Below are 21,951 nucleotides of genomic sequence, written 5' to 3'. Positions count from 1 at the left end.
AAGGTCATTCTTGGAGGAGGCGAGATTCACATTGAGATCTCAAGTATGGGAAGGTGTCAGTCACTGAAAAAGCACAGGAAACAGCATTCTGGGCAGAAGAGATGTAAAGGGCAAAGACTCAGAGTGGAAACAGGACTTACCCATTCAAAGAACAGAAAGTCCCCTAGGTCACTGGACCTCTGGCTTAGTGAGCAGGAAGGAAACTTATGGACGTCCCAATAGGCAGTGGGAAAGCATATGAGTTTAGCTCTGGGTGCAGCAGGGGAGAACTAAATACCAAATTTGGGGTGTAATATTATGTTTTCCTGAAAAGAGACTTCACAGTTTTCATCAGATTTTCCAAGAGACCTGCACTCTCCTCTCCCCCAGATGTTGATGATACCTGAAGTAGAGGGAGAAGAGATGGCCCAGGCCCTTCAGAAACATCCAGTTTGGAGTCACATGCAGTGAATTCTTCCAGGATGCAGAGAATTACCCAGGAAAAAAAGTACAAAGAATGATCCTTGAGGAGGTCAAGGGTGGAACTTGGGACATCATCTGTGAAATCTTAGGGAGTAAACAACGTCTAAGTGTCCCCCAAATATGGTAAGAACATACCCCAAAATACGGGGAGAAATGGCAGGGTTGGGAATGTTGGGGATCTCAAGGAAGACATCAAATTTGCAAACAACTGGACAATGAATCAGAGATATTTGAGCATTACAAGGACCTCTTTCTCTTGTTTCTACAACTGTGTCTAAAAGGTTTCTAAAAGTCTAAGGGTGATATAAAGATGCCTAAAATTCCCCTAATACTATGCCCCTAAATTTCCCTAAGTCAGTTTTTTCAAGGACCCCTTTCTCCTGGAGATTTCCTCTTCCCTTCACCAGATAGTTATAGGGAAGATGAAAGCTGACACGCAGTTTGGCTAAATGGACTTTTAACCTCCTGGCTAAATGGACTTTTAACCTCCCCCCACACCCCGCGTGCCCCACGCCGCTCCTGCCCAAATCACTAGAAGATGTGCAGAGATGATTTGGAAGGGCTTGGACTTGTTTATTAACCTAAACAGTCACATTCGTCTGCAAGGTGCGCTATTGTTAGTTAAAACTGTGATTCTCCTTGTGCCCAGAGAATAATTGGATAGCGTACAACGGTTTTCATGCAAATCCCTGGCAATTAGAGTTGGCAATGAATTGGGTTTGAAACCCCAGTGAAGCTTTCAATCAGAATTCTCTGAGGGTGGTTTCTGGAGGAAGGTGATGATGGGGCTGGGGGTTTACACAAATAGGAGTAGATAAAAGGGTGTGAGGACCAGGTATTTGCTTCCTAAATCCTTTGGGAGAGGCTGCAGTTTGAAATCAATGAACTATGGGCATCAATGTGATCTTCCACCTTCCCTTAGGAAATAAGTCTCTCTCCATAAAGAAGCAATGCAGACTGACCCTACCCAGGGCGTGGAGTGTTCCCAGGAGCTTGCTCCCTGGCTGTCATCTTTCTGAGAGGATTTTTTCTTTAGGCCCAATAACTCATACACAGCTAAAGTCTCTGCCTTCCCTGAGATTAAATTCTTAAGGGTTCAAAGGAAATAATAGGATTTGTATTCCTGAAGGGTTTCAGAAAAGATGCCAGAGTTAGACTAGTTTGGGAGTGGCTGGTGGCATTCAGTGGGTTAAATGGACTGGGGTGACAGGACCCCAGGAAAACCTTAAAGAAATGACTGAGGCCAGGGTTAGACTTACAGAAGAACTATCCAAATGCAGTGTAGATAACACAGGGAAAGGCCAGCCCCCTAGGGGACTGGGGCAAAGCTGTGGAGATGGAATGGAGAGGAGATAGCCATGGGGAGGTGTCTCCAACCCATCCTGACCTCTTATCAGCTGCAGGCTTCTGCCTCTGCCTTTCCTTTGTGAAAGATGTGAGAGCTGCAGAGCTATCTGAGGGTCTCTCTAACAGGACTGAGCAAAGAGGGATTTCTATCTGCAAGCATGGCTTGGGGTGTTGATAAGACAACTCCAGTGGTCTTAAATTAAGCCTCCCTTGCATCAGGTTGACACTGGAAGATTCAGCAAGTTGAAAGTGCCCTCTCCTCCCCCTTAACTAGGTCAGCCTCCGAATCCAGTAGCTTGTAAAGGAGTTGGCCAATGTCTGAAGGATTGAGAGGAGGGGGCAAGCTACGAGAATAGGCGGGAAAGGGAGTAAGAAAAAAGAGAACACTGGGACACATGCATAAACTGTGGTTGGAGACCTTAGCATAATTTAGGTTTGTAAATTATGTATTTTTTCTTCATTTTCTCTGCCTTCCTTTCTGTTTCAGAATGTCTCCCGCCTCTCAATAGATCCCTAAATCCCGCCTTTCAATTTAGGATACACCAATCGGCATATAATCTGGTGGTTGCTAAGAGACAGGAGGTGGGGGATTGAGAGGATTTGTCACTGCACCCACCCAGGAAAATTCCCCGAGCCTAGTATGCTCTAACTCATCCCTGCTCCTCTCCTGTACTCTCCTACTTAGCTCCCAAGTCCAGAGTCAAGCAGAAACGGTTTAGGGGAGAAACCAGTTATAGCACATCTTTGAAAAACGAAAGACCATACCTAGATTCAGACAGATATAAGATACCTCTCAAGTCTCCCCAGCTTTTTAACTGGGTTGGAGGGAGAAACTCATTTGTGTGTATGTGGCATCTTGGGTAGACAGTGAATTTGTTGGTGCCGGTAGGAGTTGTTCCCCTTATGAAGTGGGGCTTATTCATGGCCCTTCCCATCATCACCTGAACTTGGCTGAGAAAAAGCCCTCAGGATCATGACTAAGCATCCAGAGAAAGGGGGAAGGGGGTGGGCGGGGGCGGGGGCGGGGAGGGCGCCCAGGTCGAAAGGGTACAGCGCGGAAAGCGGAAGGATATATTTGTGTGGCAAACAAAAAAGGTTTATTTTGAGAGCTGAAAGGTGTTTGAAAGGGAAATTTGGGATCCAAATTCTTGGCATCCAAGAAAATGACCCAGCCAGATCAGGCCCTTCCCCATTAAGTATCTCAGGCTTCACAACTTGGTTTGTTTAGTTCCCTGTACACATTCTTCACGGAGAAGACTAGATACAGAAACCAGAGTAAGGAAAACTCATTTGGTAAGGAGTGAGTTGCAAATCCTGATTCCATATCCTGAGAACAAGGAAGGAGAACAGAATGAGGTGGAGGGAGAGGCCTGAGAGAGATCAGAGCAAACACAAATGCAAATCAGACACTGATGGAGAGGCAAGTATACACGTAGATTATTACATGCATGTTATTACACGCATGCATCTAATGTGGATACAGGTTCTAACAGATTGAGGACAGACAGATGCACACATGCACGCACACACACACGGGGATTAGGATTATGCTGAGGAATAAACCTCGGAGAGATGACTCCTGAGAAGTGGCTTTAGAATTATCTTGATATGTTCCCTGGACTAAGTAAGGTCCCTCAGGATGCTTCTCTCCACCTTCCCTACCACCACCCTGATCTCTAAGCAAAGCCAACAGGGAGACAGAAGGCAGGGAGGAAGGCTGGACAGGCTGAGCCGGGAGGAGGAGTCATGCTCTGGCCTCATCTTCAGTCTTCTCTGTTTTTCTCTCTCTGGCTTCTACTCCGATTTCATTTGTTTTCTGCAACAGCTTCTCTTCTTTCTTTACTAGCTAAGCCATCTCTTCTAGTTTAGGTTGAGCTGCTCTCCTCATATTCTGGTCCCCCTGCTCTTCCCCCTTGAGATGGCAGTAACCCCACACCTCAAGAGAACATCTGTGTGCCCCGAGGATGTTTGCATATCATTCATTTTCTCTCCCCAGGCCAGCCAGAGAAGCAGACGCTGCCAGGAAAGTCTGGTGTGAAATCTCTCTCTCTCTCTCTCTCCATTCTCCTCCCTCTCTTCTACAATCCCAGACAAAACAAGAAACCACCAGCTTCATAAAAACAGCATACACTTTAATTCAGGTTGACAGGTGGAAAGAGAGCTAGGATTTGCATCCAAGGATGTCCAGATGAGAAGACTGTGTTGCCGAGAGAGGCAGGGAAGGCAGAGAAGTTTGAATGGCCTGGTAGCAGACCTGGGCGAGGAGCAGGGGTGTAGCCACACAGTGCAATATTGCCAGGGCTTCTGTCAGGTCCAGCAGCACGTCCAGGGCCTGCTGGGCCAGACATGTTGACACCACCATGGCCCTGGACCTCACCAGGGAGTCCAATCCCAGCGCCATGCCCTGAGGCCACCAGAAAATGAACCAGACACATAGGATATCAACCCAGGGACATGGCCCCCTGCCCAAAGCCTTCTTCAGCCCCTTGGCTCCCAACAAACCCAGTGGCAACAAGATGAAGATGGCAAAACAGGCTGCAGCATGTATGTACCGCAAAATTTCCCATTCCCCGCTGAAGGTCACTGTACAGAGTCCCTGGGAAGTGTCACTGCCCAGCGTGATTGGCAGTGACAATAGGGCAGCCACTCCCCAAAGTCCCACACTGATCCCCAGCCTGAGGCCTGGGACGTGACCTATACCCAGTTTGGGGCCCAGGCAGGCGTGGCACCCTATCAGCAGAGCTTGGGCAAAGGCTGAGCCATACGAGACCAAGTGAGCTAGGTGGCACAGGGAGGTGATGAGGGCCCCACTTAGCCCCCGTGCCAGGATGGGCACCATAATGCTGAAGAGAGCACTGCCCACAGCCAACTGCACCAGGATAGACCGGTTCTGGTAGACCTGACGGGGGAACAGAGGCCTGAGAAATGCATAGAGGACAGCTCCACTGATCAGGATGCCCAGGACACTGGCGAGGATGAAGAAGGGCAGTGAGGAGTCGTCGAGCAGGATACAGGAGTGGCAGGGCGCAGCTGCTTCCACATCGGTGAAGTTATAGTCTGCATCGTACATCTCAAGAAATTCACTCCAAGTGTTGTCTTCAATGGCCAACTTCGTAGAGTTGTCATCAGCCACCTGGAGGACATTCTCAGAAGGGACAAGCAGAGCATATAGTTACCCCACTGAAGGGTATCCTGGGAACCGAGGGCAAGAGGTGGGGAGAGAAAGACAGTGGGGAAGTGGGGGCTGGAAGAGCTGGATGGAGTGGGGATGGTGGGAGAGGACAAGGCAGGGCGACTCAGGAGGAGCAAAGAGTTGTAGAAAAGCAAGGGAAGGGCCTCCCCTGGTAGTCCAGTGCAGGGGGTGCGGGTTCAATCCCTGGTCCGGGAGCTAAAATCCCACATGCCTCGTGGCCAAAAAATCAAAATATAAAACAGAAACAATATTGTAACAAATTCAATAAAGACTTAAAAAAATGGTCCGTGTCAAAAAAATCTTAAAAAAAAAAAAAAAAAAGAAAAGAAAAGAAAAGCAAGGGAAGGGGAGTGGACAGGACTGGGAGAGCGGGGAGGCGGGTGGTCTGGATGGAACTGACAAAGATGAATGAGGAGGACCTAGGACACTGAGGTAAGAAGGGGAGAAGGAAAACGAGGGAAGGGACAAGGGATGAGAGAAGGAGAGAGGTATACAGACCCGAGGGGCAGACAGAAGGAGTGGTGGGGGGCAGAGAGGGAGGGGCTGTGGGCTCAGACCCACACTCACCGGGTGCAGACAGTTCCCCATGACACTGCTGGGCTCAGGGCAGGCAGAGAGAGGGGCTGGGATAGTTCTGTCAGTGGCTGTGGTTCCCAGATAAGTGCCAGGGACTAATGAAGGCCATTGGCTCTGGGCAGGGCTATGGGGCGGGCATTGCAGGACGGGGATGCATTCAGGAAGTCTTTACCCCACGCCCACTGCCTGCCTGAGCCTCAGGACAACTTGAGGTCCTGGCCCGGGGCTTCCTGTTTTGAAGGTGGATTCCGCTGGTGGGGACCTGTACTCAGGAAAGGAAAAAGGTGGGGGCCAGAAGGTGGGTATTTTCCCGAAGGTGGAAAGGGAGGCTTTCCAAAGGTGGAGAAGCCAGGGGGTTCCCAGCATAAAGGGATTCTTCAAGCACAAGGAAGGAAGAGGGGGCCAGAGGTGAAGTGTGAGACAGAGATAAGAGATGTGCTGGGAAGTTGGAGGGAAAGGGCAGCTGATGGCTCTCACTGCTTCTCTGTCCCCTTGAACTTGATCCAAGGAAATGTAGTTCAAAAGGGACGTGTTTGTGGGAGGGGGTGTTAGTGGTGCTTGTGGCTGGATCCATGTGATGCTGACAGCCTGAGCCACATGTGTGTGAGCAGGGGCTCTTTGTGTATCAGTCTGGGTGTAGGAATGTACTTACTTATCTGTTCTTGTCTGTGTGTGTGGCTGTGTATTGTGTGTCCTGTGTATCATATCTTAGTGCTAGGTTTTAGGCAGGTGTCTTGGTGTGTGTACTGCTATCTCCAGGTCTGGGTGTTTCAGTGTGAGAGGAGGGAGGGCTTGGGGGCAGCTGCCAAGGTTGCATAATGAAGCTACTTCAGGGAGCGATTGGGCACTTGCCCAGCCACCTATGGGCACAGCGAATGTATCTTCCATACCAAGCAGAACACATGACGTGACAAGTGAAAGCAGGCTCTGGGGGACAATGGGACAGCATATTTTAAAGTGGGACTGTTGCCTATGGGGTAATCTCTATTCATATTTCTGTTGGGGGATATAAAGGCTCTGGAAATGCTACACTGGTCTGGCATCTTAGCAAGATGTAAAGTTTCTTGTGGTGGGGGAGAGCTATTTCTCTCCAGTTGGCACAGGGAGAAAAGGCGTGTACCCTGCAGGAGGATGCCCCTAAACCGACATCTCTGCTCCTTGGTACCCCCTCTCCCCACCATCCCACTGCTTTCACGTGATCTCTGCTCTTTAGTTCCCTCCACCCCTACCGTGCATTTTATTTCTTCACTTGGGGACACTTAGCCTGGACATTGGGAGGGGTGAGTCATGGAGTGTCCGAGCTGGAACGATGAGATAAACAGGGTTGGTTAGGAGACACTGTTTCATTTGTCCAGGAAAGCGCGGGATGTGTTAGCGTCAGTTCTGACGAGTGGTCTTTCCCACTCACACAGCGCCGCCTGGAGGTGGAAGCAAAGGTGCAGAGGGATGGCCATCTTGCTAAGATGGTCCCCTTTCTCCCAGGACTCTATAGCTTCAGTTTCAGGTTCAACATGAGGTGGGCTAGAAAGGGAGTTTGGGGGGTCTGTTGAAGTGGTCCCGGAATGGTGTTGGGGGGGGTCTCCTTCTCCAGCACAGCCTGGCACGGGACATGGGGAGCAGTCAGGGACTGCGGAATGAAAGGACCTGGCCAAAGGGGATGAACGCACTTTTGTCCCTTGGAGAGTTATATCCATTCCATACAAGATGCCCTGGGGCGAGCAGCACGGCAAGGCACACACCACCCCTGGAGGCGCCACGTGCGGGGGCACCAGCAGAACAGCCCTTACACGCACGCATCCCAACTGGAGCAAGAGCGGCAAGAAGGAGGCAGCCGAAGGACACGGATAATCCAGATATATTGAGGGTGGCCCCTCTGAGATTAGCACAGGAGAGTTAGAAAGATTATAAAGATACACGATGCCCTCCCTGCTCCCTGCCCCGCCACCCACCCCCACGACAGACACACACACACAGCACAACGGCCCCTCCCCCTCCCCCCCGTACAAATATGGCTTCTGTGTAATATGGACAAGAGTGGTTCAGCTCGAAGAGGAAAAGTCATTTTCCCAAAAGCGGGTGCTGGGAGGCAGGGAGCCCACAGGCCTGGGGCCCTAGGCTGCCTTGCTGCTGTAAGAGGAGGGGACCCCGGGCTCTAACCAGCGGCTGGAAGATTGACAACGGTATTACCTGAACGGAAAGGGGTGGCAGATCTGCTGGCTGCAGCTGCCCCCACTTCGCACGCCCCTGGGTTGTCAGGGCAGGAGGACATGCTGGAGGAGGGGCAGAGCAGTGCCCAGGGGCACCCTGGGTCTGAGGCAGGGCAGCCGGCTGGCGGGGAGGGCGAGCAGTCTCGTCTCCACGGCAACCAGCTCGGCCACAAGGAAGACAGAAAATCAAAAGCAGGGGTGGAGATGGGAAGGAGACAGGCAGCATCCCTCCCAGCCCTCAACGCACCGGGTACAGACTATGGGAACAAGAAGTGACAGTGGTCATTCCAGGGTCAGCGCCAGGGAGAGGCCTGGGAGATGCATAGCAAAGGCTGTGGCACTGACTCCATGGCTCTGAGAGGGGAAATGGAGGCGGGGGTTGAATGCCCTGTGTTTTAGGGAGAGATGAGGTGGACGACTAAGCAAAAATACACCCTGGGACTGTTTTCTCCATGACAGATGGGCGCTGGGGACGGCATGGAAAATACCAGGATGGAGCAACATCCCAGGTGAGGTACACAGCCTGCCTAGGGACCATCAGCTCCCAAAGCCCTCCTTTACAGGAGCCCTCCTCCCACAGCCTGCCCACATGCCCAGGAGCCCCTCTGCCTCTCACTCACACACATATGTGCACAGACACACACAGACACGCACTCACATTATTCCCTTCGTTTGGGCAGGAAACAGCTCAGTGCAGTGAAGCTCCTTTTAGTATTTTTGTTGTTATGTCTGCCTGGCTGCTGAGGGAGGGAGGGAGGACTAAGGGACAGCTTCGGGAACAGGAAGGGGCACAGGGCAGCACAAGACGGGGAGGAGGAGTTGCTGAGCAATGCCATAAGATGAGTGGTTGACGTGCAACAGGCCAGGGGCTCGGGTGAGAGTGAAGGGACCCTCGCCGGGGAAGCGGATGCAGTTTAGGGCCCAGAGCAGTGCCTCTCCCACAGCTGCTGGAGCAAGGAGGGGCAGCCTTGCTCTGCTATCCACCCCCCAAGGGCGGTTCCTGGGAAAAGGGCCTGGCTTCGTTCATCGTGGGGGGGCCATCTCCGCCATCCTTCCTCTCCAAATCTGCCCCTCCTGCAAGGACCTGTGTCGTCCCCCATGGGGAAGCCCTGGGCCCCCGCATGTGTGGCTGCATGCCACCTGCAGGTCACATCCCCTCAGGGACCCCCATTCACTCCTTTCCTGTTGGGGTGGAGAAGGGGTGTCAGATGGTACCTGCTCCTGTGTCCAGAGCTCAAGGTGTGCGACTAACAGAGGAAAAGCCACCTCCAGCTCCTGGTCACAACCTCCCCGTCCCTGGAGAAGTCCGGGAAGAGCCCCTGCTGCAGAAGATGGAGGGCTGGTGAGAGCCCCCCACCAAACTGACCCCACTTCTTTCCTGCCCTTACCCTTTCCTCATTCTCCTCCTAACACTCTGGGTTTTTTTTTATTTTGTTTTTGTTTTTTTTGTTGTTTGCTTTCCTCACCCCAGGACCCCTGCCCCTCCAGCCTGGAGACGGATTTGATTTGGGATTGTTACAAAAATAATAATAACCCAAACGCAGAGAAGCCACGGAAAGGGCTGAGGGCAACCCTCCCTCCCCCCGCCCTCCTCCCTCCCCATTCCAAACCGAGTACAAAACCGCACCCAAAGCAGACATTCTGTACAGGGGGGTGGCGGGGGGGGGCTGGGGAGCAAGCGGGAGGGGCAGCCCTGGGGTCGCTCTGTACAAGTCCAGGTTGGTGATGACCCCAGCAGTCCCCACGGGGTCCCTGGGGGGCTGCCCCTAGATGAAATATTCCTTCTTGTCGTCCCCGCCCGACTGCCCGCCTTCTGCGTTGATGATGGCTGTGTCCGCATCTGGGGCGTCGTCAGAGCCTTTCGCCTCGTGTGTCAAGTAGGTTCCTGGGGAGAGAAAGAGGCTCCTTCTTTTAGGAGCAGTTTCCAAACCTCTGAAGCCTCTCTGTCCACTTTCCCACCACCCACCCACCCCTTGCTTCTGTAATTTTTCTCCTGCCTAGAGCTTTTTTCCTCCCCACCTGCCCTAATTTGCATCTTGCTGCCAACATCCATCACCTGACCACACCTCCAAGAATTAATGAATCCTGCCTTTAATTAGAGTCTGATCTATAATACAGGCCAAAAAAAAATGGTGTGTATATGTGTGTGTGTGTGTATATATGCGCGTGTGCATGTAAGGTGGTGATAGGGAAACGGCTAGGTCAGCTCCATGACAATGAACCTGAGATCTGGCTAGCATTTGCCTGGTCCACTTAAGTCCAGCTGCTGGCTAGAAGGAATAACAGAGGGGGAGGTCTGAGAGGAAGGCATGTGAGAAGAGGGGAGGGAGAGATGGCAGGGATACAGGAGAGGAGAGAAAAGTAAAGGGGTGGTGTGAGGACAAGGCACAAGGACACCAAAGGACAAAAAACATGAGGCTAAACAGAAAGGAGGAAAGTGCAGGAAGGAATGGGAAGAAGATGCAGAGTTTCAGCAGTTCTCTGTCTTATGGCAGGAGACCCTGGAGGCAGAGCAGCATGGGAGCAGCAGCTGACTGAGTGGGAAGGTTCGATTTTACTTGGATGAGCACCAAGGGATCAGGCTCTACTGTGGGGTTGGAGGTGCTCAGTTATCACAGGGTTGGCTGTGTTCTTTCTTCCTCAAACTCTCCAAGGGGCTGACTGAGTCTCCAAAGGCCCTTCCTGCAGCCTGCCCTTCACTTCCTACCCAATCCCAATCCCTCTTGATGCTTCCCTCATGCCTCTGACCTTTGTGCCGGATCAAGTAGTGGCCAAGGAAGATGAGCAGGATGAGCAGCAGGAAGACGATGAAAGCTACGATCCCACCAATGATGGCGTGGTAGGTGCTGGAGGATGAGGGCACTGGACTGGGATCTGGAGGGAGGTGGGATGCACACAGTCAGATCTGGGAAGAACCTTTATCTCACAGCATTTCTGACCTGGCCATGAATCATCTTACACAGCAGAGAACATGGACTAACATAAGGAGAATGGAGTGGCATCTTCCAGCAAAAAGGGATATGTCTTATTTTGTACCTAGTTTCTTACAGACTATCTGGAACATAGTAATTGGTTTAAAATAATGTAATCATGAATAAATAGATACATCTGCTCACACTTAACCCTTTAAGTTGAATTTGTGAACCTGAAGCTTGACCTTGGTCAAAGATCATCACTTTAATGTCTAAATCATCTCTTGTTCTCTCTCTCTCTCTCTCTCTCTCTCTCTCTCTCTGTGTGTGTGTGTGTGTGTGTGTGTGTGTGGTGTGTCTGTCTGTCTCTCTCTTTCTTTCAATTTCTGGGTTATCAGAGTATTTCTTCCCTATCCCCCATGCCCTCTTACCCTCCCGTCTGATTTACATCCTGAGCTGGCCTTTCTAGGGGGGCTTCTCACCATATTCACCCATTGTCCTGATATCAGATAGGGAAGGAGAAGTGAAAAACTGATGGAGCCAGTAATAGGCACTTTGAGAGCACCTTACAAAAGACGATGGACTGTGACTCCCTGTATAAAGAACAGTGTTCCTTCCTGGCAGGGGAGCTTAGAGTTCCAGCAAGATGCAATCCTCCAGCAGGTCTCATCAGAGAGGTCTGGGACTCCATCTTCACTTCCCCACCAACTAAAGGTTTGTGGGAAGGACAGAGACTGAACTGCTTCCTCCCATGATGGCAAGGTCTCGGCCACTGGATATAGAATCTGTCCTCCATAGCAGCATCTATAGAGGATAGATTCCCAAGCACAGGCTTGGCCAGGCATGCAAAGGAGAGCCACAGCCTTAGTCAGAGTTCCGCAGATCTCAGGAGACAGTGCACAGGCCCAGGACACAGTTCTGATGTGTCCCAAATTGCATGAGCCGTAGTTGCGGCTCTCCCACCCATGGGAGAGCTATTGTTTTTTTATAGACTCAGCTTGAGCCTTGATGCCTCATTGACTCCTCATACATTTTGTCTCTCCTACCTTATGTCTCCTCAGGCTAGACTGGACCAGCTTTTTAGTTCCTTGCCTGTCTCCGCCTTATTTGGAAAAAAAACTTATGCTCTGGTTTCTTCTATGCTCTGCTTGGGAGGGAGGGAGAAGAGGGTACCCGGGGCTCTATAATAGGAGAGGTGGGAGAATGTGAGACACAATCCACATTAAAAATCAGTCCTGGATAATTATCCCAGAGGCTATGGGAATGTAAATTCCCTAGAAGAGCGTAAGTCTGCACGACCAAAATGAACTCTGGGGTCATCAATTACATGTCACTCTCTCTAGGTAGAGCTGCATTTAATTTCACTCCAGGTAGTTGGGAGTCAACAAGGTTTAGGATGATTTCTGGAAGGAGATGCAGTAACTCATTCTACCACCAGGCGTCAGCACTGGCAGCAGATGCAGTCAAACAGGACCGCGCTTTCTACCACAGGGTGGGGGGGGGATCCGCAAGAAACCAACCACAAGAGCACAGGAATTTTCTCTCATTGCCAATCATCGTCAGAGATCTGGGGGCAGACACAGGACCTCAGTGCATTGTCCTTGCTCCTGGCACCCTACAATAGCTTTGTTTGTTGTGCTGAGGCAGCTCCCACTTGCTGAGGTCTGCTCCTGGAGTTGGAATCACCCCATCTAGACACTTTGGTCCCAAGATCTCCGATCTCTTATTCCTGGGAGGCCTGGCTGCTATCCCTACACTGCTTTACTGGGCATTTCACATAAGGGAGTCTCTGATGTTCCCCTGATGATGCATTTCCCCTGTTCTGAGGAAAGGCTTATTAAGGCTTTCTGGAAGGATCCCACTGCTGTTGGGGTCTTCAAAAAACCTCCTGCCAACTCTGCATAAAGAGGCCTCTGTCCTAGCCTATCACTTCTTCTGAAGCTGGATTGTGTGGTCACACCTTTGGGAAGAACGTCAGAGAAGGAGCATCATCTAGCCTCCCTAGAAAATATGACATCTGAGAAAAGATTCTGACCGTCTCTCAGCATCGTACAAACTTATCTCTCTTTTCCACCTGGATCCTGTATAGTGCGTCCAAGGTCTGCAGAAAAGGAGATGACAGCAGCAGCATGTATCCTGTACTAGTCACAGGAGAAGCAACTCTGAGGACAGCGTGTTGCAAAGGGAGATGCATCTACACTCACACTTGAGTGGCTCGGGGGCCTCTACACACAGAATTCTTATTCTTGTTGCCAGGTGAGTGCAGGGGCTGGAGGATGGTGTCGCCTGGGTCACCACTGCTAAACAAAGGCAGATGAAAGTCCACCATTCCACTGGTTTTTCCTTATTCCACATTTTGGAATGGACCTAGAGCCTAGGTCCTCAGGCCCTCTGGTGGTGGGCTGTTGCCCTACAAGTCCACTACCAACTATGATCGGGGGATGCTATCAGGAGGTGGAAAGACCAGGGTACCAGCTGTTAGAGGAGAGGAGAAGGGGTTTGCTGGAGGAGACCTGCGGAGGGCTCACCGTTCACATTGAGAGTGTAGTAAGCCTTGTAGCTGCCCATGTTGCTGGTGGCTGTGCAGCCATAGGTACCGCTGTCACTCTTGTTGAGGAAGGGGAAGATCAGGGCGCTCTCCTGGGTCATCTTTAGCGGTGGCACACTGCCCTCCTTCTCCCATAGGTACTGCTGGGGGCTGTTGAGGTAGAGAAATTGAAGGGTTCAGAAAAGAGTAGGGCAGGGAGCTCAAGGACAAAACAAAACAAAACAAAACTGGGAGCAAGGAAGTCAAGGACAGTTTGATGAAGGCTTGAGCAGTTATAGGGGCCAGAGACACTGAGCTGCTCAGAGGCAGGCGGAGAGGGACTCCTTGGGGTTCAGTCTGGGGATGAGGAAGATTGCCTAGCTTGTATCTAACTGTGACTTGGTTCCTTACAGGAACCCCAGGGGCTCAGCCAGGGGGCGGCCCCTCCCCACTTCTGCTGCTCTGCAGGAGAAGCGGTCAGAGGACAGGTGTTGTTAGACGGTGTCAGGGAAAATGAGAGGCTCAGACAGTACGAAGGAGATGGGAAGACTTTAGGCAAAGTCTTTGGACTTTGGAAAAAAACTTGGAATTTGGAAAAAAAAAAAAAAACGTATGCTCTGGTTTTTATGCTCTGCTTGGGAGGGAGGGAGAAGAGGGTCCCTGGGGCTCTGTGATAGGAGGGGTGGGTGTGATGTTGTAATCTGGAAGAAGCACAGTGAGGTTATCCACTGTTCTTCCTCTTCTCTCCCCTCTCCCCGCCCCCCGGGGAGAATGTTCTGAAGAGAAGAACAGGAGAAGCAGTCAGGAGAAGCAGTCAGAGGATGGGAGAAGCAGTCAGAGGATGGGTGTTGTTAGACAGTGTCAGGGAAAATGAGAGGCTCAGACAGTATGAAGGAGACGGAAAGACTTTAGGCAAAGTCTTAGTCTGTAGAGGTGTATTACAACCCAGGAAATGGATCTCCTTACGCAGGATTGCCACGCCCCTCGCAGTGGAGCAACAGCTTCTGGCCCTCGCGGGGATGCGGAGGGTCTGGCCTAATCTTCGCTGTTGGTGTGTCTGTGGAGAAGGAAATGGAGTCAACGTGAAACTCAAGGTCACCTCGATCTCAGAATCATCCAGTTATGCATTTCTGCCGCCACCCCTAAAGGCCTAGGAGCCCAAGAGGCTGTGAACAAAGACCACCCCCCGACCTCTGTGAGCAAAGACCACTATTGCTGTTGGATGCGTGAGGGAGTCATATGGCAACCTTGCAGAGGTAGGATTATGGAAGGCCTGTCCTTGCTGGGGACCCAAGGGATGTCTTAACAGAGAGCTGAGAAGGGAGATCACTGGATCATCTGTGCCTAGCACATAAATGGAACTTAATACATATTTCTGACGGAACAAATAAACTTGAATTTAATAACTGATTGAGTTCACAACCTCTCCATCCTCTCTGCAAGGGAGCTTAAACAGGAAGCAATGCTTTAATGCAGAACATCATTTTTAGTAGCTGGTCTAAAAATGAAGTGAGAGCTTTGAAACAGCAAGAGATGGAGGTCATATTTTGGCTGCAAAAAGGCCCTGACACAACATAGATGGGTTCTGGGAAGGAATGATGGCATCTGCCACCGATGCCGAAGGGCTGCTTAGGAGGCTGGGTCCAGATGGCCACACAGAACAATACAACCAGATGCCGGTTTAGAACAACAGATAAAGAGGCCGAGCTTCCCCTAAGGAAAGAGCCAACCTTAACATCCGGTTAATGAACATGTTTCAGTCCAATCAAACGGGACGAAGAGAATCAGGCCAGGTGAGAGAACGGGTGTTCCAGGGCCTCACAGCCAGAGAAGCCTCTAGTGCAGCACCTGTAGTATAGCATTTGTTGACTGATGGCTGATCACAGTTGGGCCAAAATGATCCCTGGAGAGTAACTGCCAGATGGTCCAGTACCTAACAGAGGAGCCTTTGGGGCTCAGACAGGGGAGGGCCTTCTTTAGCCCTGGCCAGGGACCAGGCCCTGGACAAGGAGCCCAAGGCCAGGGGCTTTACATTCAGAACTAGTAATCAGAGAAACACCTTATAGTAATACAGAACTTTGAAGTTTACAAAGTTCTTTCATTATATAGTGTTTCATTTAACCTCATGAAAATTCACTGAAGTAAGAAGGGGCCGCAACGAGACTGAATGCTTTGGTGAAAGTGACATAGCTAGTAAGCGGTGGCTCTGCGGCTAGAAGGCTAGAATCCAGCTTATCTGTTTCCAGACTGAGAGTCTGCTAAACGGACAGTGACACCACCCCAAGCCTACCTCATGGTCAAGTTTCAGCAATGGGTCTAGCAATTGATTTAAAGAGCACTGAAGTCAGGCCTGGATCTTCCATAAGGAAGAGATGAAAGGTTTGAGTTATTTTAGAAAAACACCCAGCCTTTAGATAAGTTAGGACAAGCAGTACATTCTTTTATAACTCATTATCTTCTGCCTTTCTACTTCATTTATTTCCCCTTGCCTTTTTTTTTTTTTTTTTTTTTTGCGGTACGCAAGCCTCTCACTGTTGTGGCCTCTCCCATTGAGGAGCACAGGCTCCGGATGTGCAGGCTCAGCGGCCATGGCTCACGGGCCCAGCCGCTCCGCGGCATGTGGGATCCTCCCGGACCGGGACACGAACCCGCGTCCCCTGCATCGGCAGGCGGACTCTCAACCACTGCGCCACCAGGGAAGCCCTCCCCTTGACTTTTCTACTCAGAAAAGTTCTTTTTGAAAATTTGTAAATTTCCTCAGGTGAGTGGGTTTTTTCCCACCCATATTTAAGGCAGATTCCATAGAGGGTTGAGGATCCTTGGAAAGGTTGGGAGTAGTGATTTTGACAGTGGGCATTTCAGGTCGGAATCCCAAGAAAGATCACAGACCTGGGGCAGACTAGTGGGGGGACTGTAGGGAGAAATCTGGGAATAATGATGCCAGAGAGAGCATGTTTTCCTACCACCTCTTTTCTTGAACTCATAGTATGTTAGACCAAGAAGAAGCCTTTGTGATTCCATGTCCATCTTCTCATTTAGCAAATAAAGAATCAAGCTCAGTGGGGTAATTTCCTTAACATCACTCAGCTAGTAAGCGGTGAAGGGCAAACTAGAATCTGTCTTCTAATTCTTGATTTGCTACAGTTACTGCTACAATTTACAATCTAGATGCATAACACTGGCCTAGCCCAGGAGATGGTAAATTTACCTATCGGGCCAAATCCTGCCAGCTACATGTTTCTGTAAACAAAGTCTTATTGGAACATAGCTACGTTCATTTGTTTACATATGATCTATGGCTACATTTCTGCAGCAACAGCAGAGTTAAGTAGTTGAGACAGAGACCACATGGCCCTCAAAACTTAAAACGTTGACTATTGGGCCATTCATAGAAAAAGTTTGCTGACCCTTGGCCTAACCCTGGCAACTCTTGTCTTATGTTTTTACCTATTTACTTATCTTTGCCTGGTGCTTCATATACAGTAACCCACACTTTTCTTTTCCCCACTCCCCATCTCATACCAGATCCTCTTCACTCACAAGCCCATAACATACATAAAACTTCAATGCGTTGAGTGGTGGATCTGTCAGCTCCCTTTAGAGATTCGTGGTTCACAGAGCATACAATGTCTGCCCCATCGTCCTCCCGGGTGACCTGGAAGGTGACTGAGCTGCTCACGGTGAAGGTTTTGCCATTGGGATCTTCCTGTATTCGGGTTGGTTCCCCTAGAGAGCAGAAACAGACACACACTCGCACACACACATAGACAGAGAGTGAGCCCTAACATGCAGAGATTGTGTGGGCCCCACTGTAGACATACAGATGGTGCATCTCAACTTAGGCAGACTTAGGAAGTTGTGAAATGGATATGTACACACAAGGAGGATGGAGTCCCCAACGCGCGCATGTGCACACACACACACACACACACGACTGTACACAGAATATCTGTCAGTCCCCTTTCTTCTTCTACACCATGTCTTATGTGCACATACATAGGCATGTAGACATGTGCCTCTCACTCCCTCTCTCCTCCCCGCTGTCCCAGCACCACCTCCTCCCGTCACGCCCAAGGCAGGAGGAACTTACCATGAAGCTCTTGGTCACCCTTCCTCCAGGTGAGCTGGGCTGCAGGTTTGCTCCCAGAAGACTGACAGTTTAGGGTAGTTGTATCCTTTTCCCGTAACGATGACTTGTAGCCAGTGATTATGGGCTTCTGTGGGATTCCTGCCATGGATAGGAGATGGTCAGGATAGGAAAGAAAAGCACCCTGAGGTCACACCTCATCTCTCCCTGCTGAGGTAGACTCTCTGAGGGTTAGGATATCTGAGTTCTATTTTGGTTTATGATGGGTAGAAGGCTAGAGAAATTATCTTTCTCTTTGATAAGAGAAAGACCACCCCAGGGGGAGGAGATATGATGGTGGGAGATTTACTATACCTGAGATGATACATGACCCAACAACCCAAAAGCACAACTGGGTGGCCACAGATATATGTGAGGCTCAGGGGAGCAAAGAAAGAAATGAAAATGTAGGATCAAGATGAGAGCATGCAGACAACTGGGGTACTCATCTTGAAAATTATAATCATACACTGCACATACTTCTCATGTTTCCCTTACACAATCTTGGGAGGTAAGTGGAAAAGACACTAACACTTTGTTACAGGTTAGGAAAGTCAGGCTCAAAGAGAGTAAGAGATTTGTCCCAGAGCAAACAGTAAGCAAAGGAGAAAAGATTAGACCCCAGCACTCTTTGCATTTCATTCCATTGCAACAGAAACACACGCTGAACTTTCCCAAAATGCTTGGAGACTTGCTTGGCTCTAGGCTGCCTCAGGGGCCCATGCAGGGAGATTTGTTTGCAAGGAACCATGCTGTGGAGACACTGGGGTTTGGGAGCCTCACCGAGCACGGTGACGAGGGACTTGGCAGTTCTCACGGGCATAGTGAAGATGGAGCAAGTGTATTCACCCTCGTCTGCCAGGGCCACGTTGCTGATGCTGATGCTGAGCTCATGGGGCGTAGATCTAACCAGCTGAATCCGATTATCTCGAAGGGCTGGGGGAAATTGGAAGAATTGGAAGCAAGGCTTTTACTGGTGACTTTCATCTTTATCTTCCAATCCCAGGGCCAGCTTTTTTTTCAAGAAGGGGTCTAGTGTGGTTTGGGGCAGGGGAAAAAAAAAAAAACTGCTCCTGAGTTTGAGTAGTCTTTAGTTTATTCAGTTACTTCCCTGGGCCATTGTGCTCAGTAGCCTCAGAGATACTCAGAAAAGTAGGATGGATTTGTGGGCCACATTGGGGCAACACTGACATCAGCTGTCTCTTAGGGCTGCTTTGGGGTGAGTCACTCCAGGACCCTATAAGACCATGCATGGCCTAGGTCAGAGCCATAGTTATGAAGTTTCTCTGGAACCAGCTGAGGAGCCCATGGCCTGTTGCTTCCCCAAATAGCATCCCTTCACGTTTCTCAGCCTCTGGACTACAGGGACATTTCCTCTCAGCTCTGCAGCCCCCTTCCCCAGCCCATGCTTCCCATGGAGGCAGATAACTCGTGGGACACTACCTCTCTTCTCCCCAAAGTAGAGAGTCTGCTGGGCAGGGTTAGACCATTGCAGGGATGAATCCTCATGATCTTTGACTTGGCACTTGAGCACCACGGTGCCACCAGCCACCACTGTCTCATCAGATGTCCAGGGCTGACTGTCTGCAGGAGTAGAATTGGGTTAGTTTCCTAAGGCAGCACTAGCCCCTCCACCCATTTCTGGGCCACAGTCCACCTCATCTAATTCAGACCACCCAAGGCCCATGTCTCTGTATTCTCTTCACACATCATGGGGGAAGGAATAGAGGTGGGGGTGAGGCAGGGGAAGACAGACCTTACTTCCTCTTGCTTTGAATGCACAGAAAAACAGTCACTTGTTGAATATTTGCTGAATGAACTGACAGGGCCACACACATTTAGAAGGATAAAGGCACCCCAAATCTACACATACCACTCCCCATGTATCTTTTCTGATAGAGTTCTACCATTCACCTTTGAAAACACACATACGAGTCTGTCATTCTGTTTTACCTTCCTGCCACCACCTGCATATAGGAGCAAGAACAGAAGTGGTTGTAATAATGCCCAAACCAAAAGCGAAGAAAAGGCCAACCCCCAAGAATGTGGGTTGCACATTCATTTACACAAGAGGTAGCTGATGAAACTGCAAAATAAACAAAAAGGACTTTTAAAAAAACCTAAAACGTTTTGACACAGACTTTTCAATTCCTCCAACAATAATTTCCCTCCAATCATCAGCTCCCTTAACATATTCCTTTCAGTATCAGTACTACCCGCCTCCCAAGTCACTATCCTGACGTTATTTTAAAGAATAATGGATTAAACTTTTCCCTTCGATGTGATAGAAATATGGTTTCTAATCCCTCTCTACTTAGTCAAGTTAAACAAAAGAAGGACTAGTAAGATATCGTGAGGATGAGTCATTTGAATCTCAAATGTGCCTTCTAATCAGGCCTAGCTGTGAGCCCTTCAGTCTGTGTGACACTTGCTTCCTCCACCCAATATTGTCCCATGTTCCCCAAAGCATGGATTCTGATTCCGAATATTGATTCTCTCATCTTCAGGCCTGACTTCCTGTGACCCAATGGCGCTGACCTCTGCAGAGCTAAAGTAACACCTGCCAGCGCTGATTCCTGAAACATCCACACCATTTCTTCTATGGTACTAAATTACTTAACCAGCATTGTCGCCTCTGAATCAGAAACCAAGAAACCTACTTCCGACATTCCCTGGTTGAGCAATTTAAAACAATCCTCATGCTCCCTATGGCACCAACCTTACCCCTGCCCTGTCTGCTTATTCCTGTCTTTCCTGGTCACCAGAGCTCCATTTCCAAGGAATATTCAATGAGCGTTCCTAGCAGAGAAGGGGCCCTGTCAGCTGGGGCTGACACCAAACACCAACGCTTCTGAGTGACTGTCTCCAAATTGGAGCCCAAAGCCTGGCTGCTAGTTTTAGCGTTTAGAATCATAATAATTAGAACTGACAGGGATCTTAGGGATCATGGAATCCAATTCCCTCATTTTACAGATGTAGACAATGAGGCAATGGAGGTGAAGTGATTGGTTAAGATCATTCTCCCGATCAGTGATTCTAGTTAGGACTAGAATCCTGACTCTCAAGGCAGTGCTCTTTTCACTGGAATGCGCCTCAGGTAGCCATCTAACTTGAGAATCAAAACTACAACTTTAATGTTAGCAGGCCAGAGACTGAGCCGGCTGAATAAAGGTGGAAGTGATATCTTCCTTAAATATCTCAACAAAAGGTCTGGGAAAACCTATCATTTACTGCTAGCCATATACCGATTTTTGACTGGTAATCCCATTGTCCCTGGTTCCTTTTGAAGAATTCTATCTTGATTCTGTCTTTCCAGAACCTCTTTATTCTGAGTAATACACTCCTCCTGGAATCTTTTTTTTTTTTTTTTTGCGGCATGCGGGCCTCTCACTGTTGTGGCCTCTCCCGTTGCAGAGCACAGGCTCCGGACACGCAGGCTCAGCGGCCATGGCTCATGGGCCCAGCCGCTCCGCGGCATGTGGGATCTTCCCGGACCGGGTCACGAACCCGTGTCCCCTGCATCGGCAGGCGGATTCTCAACCACTGCGCCACTAGGGAAGCCCGGGCTTCATTTTATTTTTGGAAAAAGGTGTAAGGGATACAGAGGTCCCTGTACCGGAGTGAGGGAAGGAGGAGTAGGTGCCAGAGGAGTTGGTGGTGTAGAACTAAGTACTAAAATGTCAAATGGAGACCAGGAAGAGTTGTGTGGTAATGAGGGGAGTGAGAACACAGGGTGGAGGCAACATGAGTGGGAGATGATGTGAGGATGGTGGAGGGAACTGCGGGACATTGAGATGAGGGGGCCTGGATTCTCACCTTGACTGGCCAGCATGTCAGGGTTGCTCCAGGCTGTGGAGCTCATGGCCTCTTCGAGTGGAGCCAGAGTCCCCAGCTCCAAATTCTGCTCTTGCCAGTAGCCTGGGGAGAGAGTCTCCATGAAGGATGAGCCCTACATGTAAGCTGCTACCGTTTGGGATCTGTACTTTCATTGTCGAGGATGGGGGAGAGGACTGGTCCCTGTGAAAAGCAGGTTCACCAGGGTACCTATGAGAAGGTGGCTTTCTCACAAAAGGGGGAGATTAACTCAAGTCCTGAAAAAGGAAGTGAAGTCTTCCTCCGAAGGGGTGAATTAAAGGAGGATGCTAAGCTTTAGCAGTCAATCACATAATGTTAGAGTCAACAGAGAGCTTAGAGGTCATCTGGTCCAGTTCTCCCAGTTCACAGGTGAGGACACTGACGCCCACTAGGATTAAAAGTGACTTGGCGAAGGTCATACAGAAACAGGAAAGATAACCAAAGACTTTTCATTCCTGATCCGGGATTCTTTCTGCTACACCAAATTATCTACTAAAATAATGACAGGTTTAATAATTAAAAAGTACGTTCCCATTTAATCCTTTTAATAAACCACTTAAATAAGTACGTTGGTATTATCATTACTACCTTGAAGAGAGGAAACAGAATGAAGTGACTTGCCCAAGGTCCTACAAACAGAAGAACAAAGACTGGAAATTAAATGCCTGATTCCAAATCCAAAGCTCTGTTTCAAGGTGACACCCTTAGCACTGAAAACAGAGACCACAGCTGGCGTTGAAAGTTAC

The 21,951-nt window shown here is 49.7% G+C and overlaps 2 protein-coding genes across 3 annotated transcripts in view; both read right to left on the bottom strand.

Moving 5' to 3' along the window:
- Positions 1-3,970: 3,970 nt before the first annotated feature.
- ACKR1 (atypical chemokine receptor 1 (Duffy blood group)) lies at positions 3,971-7,354 on the bottom strand. Its single transcript, XM_060090789.1, is given in 6 exon segments — positions 3,971-4,954; positions 5,570-5,702; positions 6,828-6,949; positions 6,952-7,065; positions 7,068-7,160; positions 7,162-7,354. Coding segments are annotated over 6 exon segments (1,557 nt in total). The 5' UTR covers positions 7,273-7,354.
- A 230-nt stretch (positions 7,355-7,584) lies between these two features.
- CADM3 (cell adhesion molecule 3) overlaps positions 7,585-21,951 on the bottom strand; it is a 31,437-nt gene continuing 17,070 nt past the window's right edge. Inside the window, exons 2-10 of one of the 2 annotated variants that reach the window (XM_060090791.1) lie at positions 21,167-21,268; positions 18,794-18,934; positions 18,134-18,286; positions 17,315-17,452; positions 16,780-16,950; positions 14,191-14,281; positions 13,226-13,395; positions 10,534-10,659; positions 7,585-9,670 (exon numbers count right to left, since the gene is read on the bottom strand). In XM_060090791.1, coding sequence (XP_059946774.1) covers positions 9,552-9,670; positions 10,534-10,659; positions 13,226-13,395; positions 14,191-14,281; positions 16,780-16,950; positions 17,315-17,452; positions 18,134-18,286; positions 18,794-18,934; positions 21,167-21,268 — 1,211 coding nt within the window. In that variant the 3' untranslated portion in view covers positions 7,585-9,551. The remainder of the gene's footprint in view (positions 9,671-10,533; positions 10,660-13,225; positions 13,396-14,190; positions 14,282-16,779; positions 16,951-17,314; positions 17,453-18,133; positions 18,287-18,793; positions 18,935-21,166; positions 21,269-21,951) is intronic. The other variant, XM_060090792.1, reaches the window with a different exon arrangement.

Source organism: Mesoplodon densirostris, chromosome 2 (genome assembly GCF_025265405.1).
Source record: "Mesoplodon densirostris isolate mMesDen1 chromosome 2, mMesDen1 primary haplotype, whole genome shotgun sequence".
Lineage (NCBI taxonomy): Eukaryota > Metazoa > Chordata > Mammalia > Artiodactyla > Ziphiidae > Mesoplodon > Mesoplodon densirostris.
Note: the sequence above shows the minus strand (reverse complement) of the source record. Positions and strands in the feature narration are given on the sequence as shown.